The sequence below is a fragment of the Scomber scombrus genome, chromosome 9 (assembly GCF_963691925.1).
Source record: "Scomber scombrus chromosome 9, fScoSco1.1, whole genome shotgun sequence".
In the NCBI taxonomy this organism is placed as follows: Eukaryota; Metazoa; Chordata; class Actinopteri; order Scombriformes; family Scombridae; genus Scomber; species Scomber scombrus.
In genome coordinates this window covers 21,442,718-21,453,178 of record NC_084978.1, presented here as the reverse complement: position 1 = coordinate 21,453,178, position 10,461 = coordinate 21,442,718, and the positions used below count along the sequence as shown (strand labels likewise).

Below are 10,461 nucleotides of genomic sequence, written 5' to 3'. Positions count from 1 at the left end.
TTTTTTAGTGATTATATCTGTCACATTGCATATAAGATAGAAATGACCATTCTTTTTTTAATTCTTTAGAGGGGCAGAGGATTTTAGAGGATTTCTGCATCAGGGATATTCCTTCACTCTTTCCTAACATTCCTTTTAGGATCAAACTAGAACAATAAAGATTGCTTAAACTGTTTGTCAAGGGGGGTTAGTGGGTGAGGTGTTTCAGTTTCAACAGCAGCCAACCACAAAAGAAACACTGAAGAGGAATGCGAGCCCACTCCTTGTGGTAACCAGAGCCTGCTGCCGTCTGCTCTGACATCCGTCCGCCTCTCCTTTGTCATAAGCTGTGGTGTCAGCCAGCTCAACTGGCCAGCACGCGTTGGGTTGATCCTCTAAAACCACCATTAGGTGCCTGCTTCTGCACACACACACACACACACACACACACACACACACACACACACACACACACACACACACTCACACATGTTGGGCGGATATGGGAGGAGTTTTTTACTTAAGAAAACCGCAGGGCATACTGTAAGGGGTAGAGAAAACAGATGAGTCAAGCATGCAGTCACCCAGTCTTCCTGTCTATTTGCCGGCATGCTGTTGTTTGTGTGAGTTATGTTGTTCTAAGTGTATGTGTTTTTGTGTGTATGTGTGTGTGGTAATGGTCATTAGGTGAATGGTCAATTACATCCATTTTCTTCTCTTGCTTTCTCCTCACTCCTTTCTTCCTCTCCTCCTCTCTTCCTTCCTGCCTTCTTTCCTCGTCCCTTCTTAACCCAACGCCAACCCCAACCCCTCTCTTTCTCTCGCTCTTTCTGTCTCTTACTCTCTCCACTCCTCTTACCCAGTAAGTAATGCGATGCCACCATCAGCCTCCTTGGGGCCTAAATAGCCCACAGTGAGAGATTTAATAGTGTGACTATGATACATAACAAGTGTCTGTCCTGCAGGGTGACATCAGCAGCGGGGAATCTGCTGGTATCCCAAGTGGAGAGGGGCAGAGCTTAGCCAAGCTGCTTTATCAACACTACTAACATAGAAAGTAGCAGTATTGAACAGGGGTAGAGTTGGTCATTTGGGGGCATTTGGCAAAGTCTGGCAAGGGGTGCACTGAATCATGACCTCGACCATATTCAATCCAACTCAATGTAAAGTTATTCTTGAGGTTTTAATGTGTGAAAAGCCATTTGTGGTACTACAGTACTTATGTCCGGCATTTTTGCAGTAATATTCACTCTGTGTATTTGTATTCTGTAATGCAAATATATTACAAGAGGTTTTTTGTCATTGGCGGACTCCACCTTTTCTGCGCACCCACACAGAAGAAGAAATACAGTTTATCAAGTCAGTTAGCTTTATTAAGTGCAAAGTTTCACTTGGCCTGGCACTCTTCAACGTTAACTAGATATATTCATTTTTGAGTTTCTTAAGTTATAGACAGGCGATAGGTTTCCCTACTTCTTATACTAAGCCATAGTTAATGCTTAGACAAGAGTGATATTGATGTTCTCATCTAACTCACAGCAAGAAAGTGAGTCCTGGAATAGATGCGTGGGTTAGCTGATGGGAACGCTTATGCTAGCTCATCTGATTGAGAAAGGTTTATGTTCGCAGCAATTTATTTTTTTTCTTTTCATTTCACTTAGCTGTTGGTGCAGTGGTAAGAAAAAATATGTTAGACATTAAGAGAAACAGCTGAGCTTGATGAAGTAGTGGAGGGAGTGTGCATGACTCAAGAATGACCAATTTTTTCATCTAACAAATGAGGGGTGTTGGTCAGTAAGGAAATATATTCTAAATTAATGAATGAATGAGCTTTCATCACTAAATATTTCTGCCTCTTGTGGGCTGCTCTGGCTGCAGGGACCTAAGCACACGTGTCAGGCTCACAAGTAAAAGGAAGAAGAATAAAAATGAGACAGGAAAAGGATGAGGAAATGGAGGAGGGGATAAGGATGTATGCAAGACCGGAATAAAGACTAAATTGGGTAGATGACAGGAACTGAAGGGTAAATCAAAGTAAAGAGCCAGAAAAGGAAGAGTGAGCTATAGGCAGTGACAGAGAGATACCGCTCCTTTGACTCCTTAATCCTGTTAATCCACCGGCAGGCCAAGACAAGTCACCACCTTCCCAAGTAGAAGTTCTCACCTTGACCCATTTTCCATCCAACTCTCCTCATCATGCTCCCACTCTCATGTTACCATGTCGACCTTATCTCACTCCTTCTTTTCATTCCTGTCATCCTCCCCACCCTCCTCCTCTTTGGCTATCATAACTGTGTAACACAGTGTGTACAACACTCTGATCTACTGCAGCCTCTTTTTGTCATCCAACAATGGCCGTGATGTTGTCACCACTTCATCAATCCGTCTAGAGTGGCATGCTGAGGTTGGGTGGGCGCTTCATTTGGACTTTACAGTAGCAGCTGGGGTTTGTAGTTTTTTCTACATCATGCTAACAAACACACATTGTCTAGCACATTACAATAATGACAAAATGTACTTTAACATCTAAACCAGATTCTGACACATACACAAACACAAACACTCATTAATTCTGGGTAATAATGTGTTCCTGTTGATTATATCCAGTAAGAGAATGATTATATTTCCAACTGTTGGCGTGCGCACTTCCATTTCAGTGTGGAAACTACCCATTGTTGCTCCTCAGCAGGACAGGAAGCACCTTTCACAACAAACACACCATCCTCACACTGATTCAATCCAATGCAACCACTACATCATCCGATTACTCAAGTCCACTTGAGCAATGTATCAAGATGACAGAGTGGTTTACTTCACTAATGGATTTAGATCTTTTCATAAAAGCTTTAAAGTATTATTAGATGGCTGAAACTATGCAACAGTATAATTTAGCACACCCACATACTTCACTAATACACAATACATCTGTCATCAGCAAAGTGAGTGATTCTACTCAATAGACATTTTGAATTGGTGACGTGCATTAGGAAAACAAAATCCAACAATTATACCTTTAATGTTATCACAACAAATTACAGTTAGTTACTATTGTGTAACACAATATTAGTTAGGGACATTAATATGAGTCTTTTATGATACCGACAAACGTACCTAAAATGGATTTTGGTGGGCACACCTTGAAGCAAACAACTGTTTCCAAAGCTGCCTCAAAAACAATAGTGATCTTGATACACAGATAATTCCCAGGAGAGAGTGGTACACAATGAATTCTGCCACTTCCAATGAGTTTTGGCTAACCTTGAAGGAAATGCCTTCCACAACTCTTTGAGTCTCTCTAGGAACATACAAGAACACTCACACGGCAAGGACACGGGACATGCAGAGTTGGTGTTGAGCTGTTATTCTGACCCTACAAGGAAAATTCAGGAGTGGTGCAGATGGGGCACCATACCGGACATTATTTCCTGGCTGTGGTCCACCAGGCCGCTGAGAAACAGAACGCAGCGAACTCGCCTCTCTCTCAGCATTCTGGCTCTTTGGTGTCCATCAGCCCGGGAATAGCAGCTATGTGAGCATGACTGCACAGCACTATTTCTGTGTGCTCTGCTACTTGACATTGAGAGGCCAGGATTATGTGGCTCCACTACTGTAAATGACTATCCCCTGTCACACAAACACATATACACATGTGTATGTGTGTGTCTGTGATAGATCTCCATAGGTGCTGCATATAAAATCCTGTCACAAGTAAGTGTAAAATGAGCTACATGTATGTGTTATAAAGAAACAATAGTCAACAGCATATCCGAACTCTAAAACACAAGCATCATCAAATGTTTGAGGTAAAATGACCCGTTGAGCGCTCGCACAAAAGCGCAAACTGAGCAGATACAAATATGTGAATATATGCATGGTTTGCTTTTTTTCCTGAGAAAGTTAAAAGCTCAATTGCTGCTTTTCAGTTGCTCAACAAGCCTTGAATCAGGTACCACACCCTTATGTTTCAGCTGAACATCTGTCTTTCACTATACCATCCCCCAGTGTGAACATGAGTTCTACAGAATCTTGTTTATTCAGTATATATAGAAAGTATGGGAATCAAACCCACAGGCAGTGTTGAAAACGATCCCATAGTAAACATGTAAACACACGTTTTGCTGTGGATTTTTGCTTGTAATGGTTTGGTTAACCCTTGTAACCCACACGGATGCAGTGCAGAGGCATTACTCTACCACATTCCCACTCACACACAAACACACACACACACAGTGTCAGTGTAACAACATCCGTGTAGGAGGTGACTTCAAGGGGTGACTAACATTTGGCTGGGTCTCAGCCTGCCTTTGAGTCCAGCTGGGTCTTTTGACTGTCCTTACACTCATTAAACCTGCGTGCGGCATATATGACAGCATTGTTGCTTCCTGCTACTATTTGCCGTGTGGTCTCTCTGAACCCTACGGCATTCAGGGCTGGTTGAGGCCTCTGATGTTATAGTTGTTGGTGCGTCTTTGAACATGACATCTGTTGGCTGTGTGAGTAATAGTGTGTGGTGCTGTGGGCATGATGTGTTGTGGCTGAACATCAGGTGTTCCTGGGCCTATATACGCCACACATCTGCTCCCCGGAGGCTCACTACATACACGCAGCGGAAAGTGAGTCCTGACCGCACTCAGTGTGAGTGATCTGTCACTGACGATGATGTTGTTGTCAACACATGAAACTGATAATGTCTTCGTTTTACACATGGTCTAGGGTTAATTTAGCAGTCAAATATTTATATTTATCTCATATTTATAGAAGTGGCAACACTGCTCAATCAAGATAAATTTAATTCCCAACCAGATTTAAACATAATAAACTGGGAAAGCTTTCTACCTCCATATCTCCAGAGCCCTGACTAAAAATATTTGCTTTTTGAGCTCTGAACATAATAGCACTAATGGCCAGGATACAGGTGCTTTGGTTAAAAGAGGCCATGCAGTCAAGCCAGCGACAGAGGAAATAAAAATATTATGTTAACTATTATATTACAGCTCCTGAATGGGCCAAAAGAACACACTGGTGTTATCATTATCCCAACTGGACAGTCCAGACATTTTAAAATATCACATCAGTGTGTGTCCAGACTCAGGAAGTGAAGCAGGGAGCTAAAATAAAACTTGACCTTACAAAACTGATCATCTGAAACTCCTATTAGTGTGAGAAACACTCTGACAGTTGGGGATTTTTACACATAGGAGTCATGAAGTAGAAACAACAATATGAGTCTAAAAAATTCAATTTCTTTTTTTTTTATTTTGCTCTGAAAAAAAATCACATGAATAAAAATCACTTCAGAACTGCAGGAAGGTTTTGAAAGGGTGGAACTCTTGAATTCACATTTTTTTAGCTTGACATCTTAACATTGATCTGTGGGTGTTTCTCTTTTAATTGTGGTAAGACAACATGAAAAAACTACATACTTATACCAAATACTTGTTACAATTATTTAGCTCGAGGCGCCGCCCCCCACATTTCATATCTGACACCCTTTTAAAAAAAAATTCTTAGCCATATAGACACATATAGACCTGTACAGACACAGAACGTGAGTCCACAGTTGTGTTGTCTATTATCAATACACAGTCATAAGAGGAACAGTGCACTGTATTGCAATAATAAACATCGAGCGGGCATAAGATCCCCGAACCTGCAGGATAAGTCTGAGTGGGTAGCTCAGATTTGACTGGTTGTACTGGGCAACTTTCAAATCTGAATATCTGTTGAGTGTGAGCAGTGACTGTTCTTAGTGAAACGACCCTTGAAAAAAAAAAAAAAAGATAGTGTCTTATCAGTGAGTTGATCAATTTATTAATGACAGTGCTATTGATCATCTGCTGAGTGCCAAAATTAAAAGGCAGAAAACAGAAATTAATGCTTCATATCTCTTTTCATTAAAATACTTATCTCCAGGTTTGCTATTTCTATTTCATAAATAAATAATGACCAACAAGAAATATAAAAACAACTGTAACATCAGTTTTCAAAAAAATGTTGAAGGTGGTTAAAAATCTAATCATAAATACAGTTTAAATAAATAAATTAAAATATAAATACAACGTTTTCTGTACACAAAGAAAACAAAAACAAACAAACAAACAAACAAACAAAATAAACAGATGATTGACTTGTGCCGGGAAATATACAATGGTTTCTTTGAGACACAAAAAAATCCAGGTGAGTGCTCATTGTGGACGATTTAAAAAAAATCTTCGCTCAGTTCAGTCTCCGACCTTTCTTCACATAATTGTGAAGCAGTACAGATTATGAACATGTTCTTTCTTTTCATTCCTTCGTGCTCATCATCTTAAGTTCGTCACATCTGCAGTCCATCCTGTGGGCCTTTCCGTATTCCAGTTTCATGTGGGTGTCCTCTCCCAAGGCCTCCAGGAACACAGTGAGATGCCCGTTTTCTTCTGTAGAGGGAGAGGCGGGCACATTCTGTTCCCTCCTTCATGTACGTTCTTTTCCCCTCGGATGTCCTCTTTTTTTATTTTGAGGTAGAGTGGCCACATCTTTGCCTAACATAAAAAAGAGTCAGTGAGCAAAACCTAATTTCATTCAGACGACGAAGAGGAAAGAAAAATGTTTTGTCAGTGTTTGTGTTTGTGGCCCTGCTCTTCACTACTCACCCTTCTTTGTCTCTTCAGTGGTTGGACGCTAACCCTAGTTTGACCTTCTCCTCATTCTCTACATCATACGCTCCTCGCTTGTGAAACCTGTAATCAAACCAACAAAAAAAAGGAGCTTGCTCAGACTATTCACTGAGACTATTACTAGTTCCAGCTAAGTCTCTAGAAAAGCCCTTTATCTCTGTGTGTGTGTGTGTGTGTGTGTGTGTACGTGTGTGTGTGTACAGCTGTGCGTGTTTGTGTGTCTTACTCACCTGAGCATTAGTAAGAGGCCTATGATGGTGAGGCAGATGGACGACAACACCACAGCCACCACAGCCAAAGCTGTGGTCCGGTTGTAGCCCTCCTGAGGTCTCTCCACAGGCAGAGTGAAGAACTCACACCTTTCCCCAGAGTAGCTCGGGTGGCACCTGCACAAGACACAGAGAGATAATCGTTACAGAGGTTAATAATTCAGTGGAGCATTCTACATTTTTGAAAAGAGGGATTGGTGGAGATGAACACATAGACATGGACCTGATACTTACACACAAGAAGGGGCACGGAGTGCCCTCAGGTACTGGCAGGTGCCATGAATGCAGAAATCCTTATATTTCCTCAGGCAAGGATTCCTCTTCTTTCCTTTGCCTTTCCCCTTTTTTCTCCCCTTTCCTCTCCTTCTGTTTCCATCAGTGGTTTTATCATCCTGGATGGGAGATGGGTCTTGGGGTTTGCTTGACATGGCAACTAAGCAAAAACAAACAAACAACAGTTACACTCATTGTCTTTGTTCGGGAAGCTTGTGAAAACTGACATTAAAGTGGTGAAAATTATAGAGGAAAACTCCCTTACCTCGTGGCACCTCTAGTTCAGAATCCCCAGACATGCCATCTTCATATTCATCTCCGTAGTAATCATATTCATCATCGTAGTCCTCCTCGCCTCTCTGATCATACTCCACTGTTGTTGCACCCACACCTCTTCTGTTCTCCTCCTCTGACCTCCTGTCTTTGGTTGTGTCCAGAAAGTTGATAACAGCCGTGTGCCGCTGCCTGTCGCTCTCATACCTGTCAACTGCAGCACCACTGGCCAGTCGGGACACCGCTGGAGGAGAAAATGAGAATTAAAGACGTTAAAAATCCATGTAAGTTTGATTACATACACTCTTTAACCTAAAATACCCCAAAAACTAGAAACTCTTCTGCTAGGGGACAAACAGCATGCACAGGTTAGTGTGCCAAGGTGGGTGGACCTCTACAGGCAAGTTGAAACATGTTAGGACGCTCCTTGCTGGATTTCTTGTTTTTTCAGTGTATCCTGATCCTGGTTAGGTTCCCCTTAACACATGCCCAGATACAGAACAGGCACCTCTAGGGGTTGGAAGTTATTTACTGCCTTGCTCAAGGACACTTCAGCAGAGTGAAAACTGACCAACACTGGGGGCTTGAACTAGAGAACAGACCCTTTATATATGTAAGTTTCGTAAGGGGAATGAATTGGGGGCAGAATAAAAGTTGACATATAACCTCACTGTACACTAACACACACACGAAATGCATGGACAGACAGTTAGCTAATGTCAGGCAAGAATATGAGTTAAAAATAAATGTATCCAGTTACATAAAGCATGCTCTAAAATAGAGAGATGACCCCACTAGCTCCCGAATAGCCTGGCATCATGAAAATCGTTGCCTTAAAGGTTATGAAGTTTACAAGACATGTTATAGCTTGAGAGGTTTACACTAATAGCCGAGAGGAGGACGGTGTCACAGGTAGACACAGAAGTGGAACGCCATAATAAACCATCAATAGAGACAGAGGCGGGCTGCTGATCTAACGTGAGCGCACATGAAACTTACCCAAGGCGTGAACCAGCAGGAGCACAACACTCAAAATCCTCATGATGCCAAAACTTCCAGTGACTTCTTCACAAGATATTTTTAAAGGATGATCTACAAGCTGTATTCCTTCCTCTTGCTCCGGTTTTAAATAATCCCTTTTCGCTTTTTTCGGTGAGTTTGTGTGATTTTATTCCGCCTGATTACGACCTCTTGGCGTTGTTTTTTCTCAGTCGGCTGGTGCGTCTCTGCCGGTACAGCCTGAGAGGAGTGGAAAGAGAGAGCGTCTGGACAGAGGCACCGTGGTATTTATGCTCTCCACTCCACCACGCCTACTGCCTAGTGTGGAGGCTGCTGTGCCAATGTATGAACTTGTGCTGCGAGCATATAAACTTCAACTTCAGGCTACGGAGAGTTAAAATGTGTTATTGGACAGGCCTCCATTATTGCATAAATCTATTGATCATATGTGTTGCCATATGGAGCCAATTTAAAATCACACTGAAAATTACTCAGGCCATCAGGGACTAATGAAGGTGATTTTGCTTACTAGGCTATAAAACACAGTTGTTTATGTTAGGGTTATTTGTTTCCATGGAGGTAGATAGAAATGACCTTTATAGGAATATTTTAGTGGAGTATAATATATGGATATATATGAACACCTGATACTTGTCTCTCAAAGCATTGACTCTCATTTCTGTAAGCCTTCAATCTTCCCCTTTGCCCAATGTGAAACTGCTTAATTCATGTGGATTTCAGAGAATTAACAAAAATAGTCTCAGTATTTGGTAACAAGTTCCTCTTCTTTCGACTGAGGGAAATAACGGTGTTACAGCTCCAAGTCTCACAAGGAACACACACAAAACAAATGCCAATAAGACAAAATAACAGAATAAAGACCAACATTTCCATCATTGTAAGTGTGCGCATTTCCTCGTCGTCTTTTTTTTTTTCTATAATCAGTTTTTACACCTCAACTTATTCTTGCAATCTACACTGTGGATTTAAGGATCCAATGCTGTTAAATCCAGATGAGTCCAGCTCCTGTAATGGTTTACTAAAGATACCCAGATACACAAATGCATTGGCTTTATAAACTAACAAGCACTCAAATTTAAAGTGAACCAAACAGAGTAACTTTAGGAACTAGTGACAGCAAGAAAAATGAATAACTGCACAATGAAAATTATATTTATTATTTTTCTTAATAATAAAATAGTGTGAGGAGTTGGACAGTAATGATACGCAGTTTATGTGCGCCACTATGTGGTCAAACTAGGAACTACAACCTAATTGTTCAGAGAATATGAGCCTTTGATGCTGCCTTGCCACAAATCCCTAACCAATTTATTCGTTGTATCTAAGTATCTGGTAAAATAATGTGATTAAAAATAATGAATTGTTCTTTAGAGAATTTTTTTAAAGTGTTGTTCAAAATGAGACATGTCTAAACTCGAAAGTGATACCAAATACATTATTCAGATGATATAATAATCAGACCAGCAATAGCCTAATGAAATACTGCAGTTAATGATAGTGCTTTAGTTTAATCTTAATCCTACACTGCTACAATTGTAAAATTCTTGTGATATACGGTCAGGCACAATGAGACACCATAATAATCCAATCCAGTGGTCATTTATTTCACTTCTTTCTTGCAGGTAGTATGGCAGTTACGGTACAGACAGCTGGAGGCTGACAATGACCAATTATGTTTATTTTTACAGAAAATAGAAATCATGTCACTCTATATATTAAATCTTATACAATTAAAACATAAATACTCAGACATTAAGTTACTGCAATCTTAAATTATCAAGGAACAAAAATAATTCAGTCAAACAATTGTTGTCAGTAAAGCCCAGGGTTCTGCTGCAGGTGAGTGGAAAAGAGGGCTCACACCTGACCTTAATGCCATATTTATCAGCTCTGCTTGAGCTGAGCTACTCCTCCTTCCTGCTTCTCCCCAGACAGCTCTTCCTCCAGACCTGCTCTTCACAACAGTTGCCCCTCAAATATAATTTTCATAT

At 40.9% G+C, this 10,461-nt stretch overlaps 1 protein-coding gene across 1 annotated transcript; it reads right to left on the bottom strand.

The window, feature by feature from the left end:
• Nucleotides 1–6,451: 6,451 nt before the first annotated feature.
• Nucleotides 6,452–8,677, bottom strand: hbegfa (heparin-binding EGF-like growth factor a). The gene is made up of 6 exons (XM_062425872.1): nucleotides 8,450–8,677; nucleotides 7,443–7,694; nucleotides 7,139–7,337; nucleotides 6,866–7,021; nucleotides 6,612–6,698; nucleotides 6,452–6,500 (listed from the first exon to the last, which is right to left on the bottom strand). The coding sequence occupies exons 1-5, from the start codon at nucleotides 8,490–8,492 to the stop codon at nucleotides 6,626–6,628; spliced, it is 723 nt and encodes a 240-aa protein (XP_062281856.1). The 5' UTR covers nucleotides 8,493–8,677; the 3' UTR covers nucleotides 6,452–6,500; nucleotides 6,612–6,625.
• Between the last annotated feature and the right edge of the window lie 1,784 nt (nucleotides 8,678–10,461).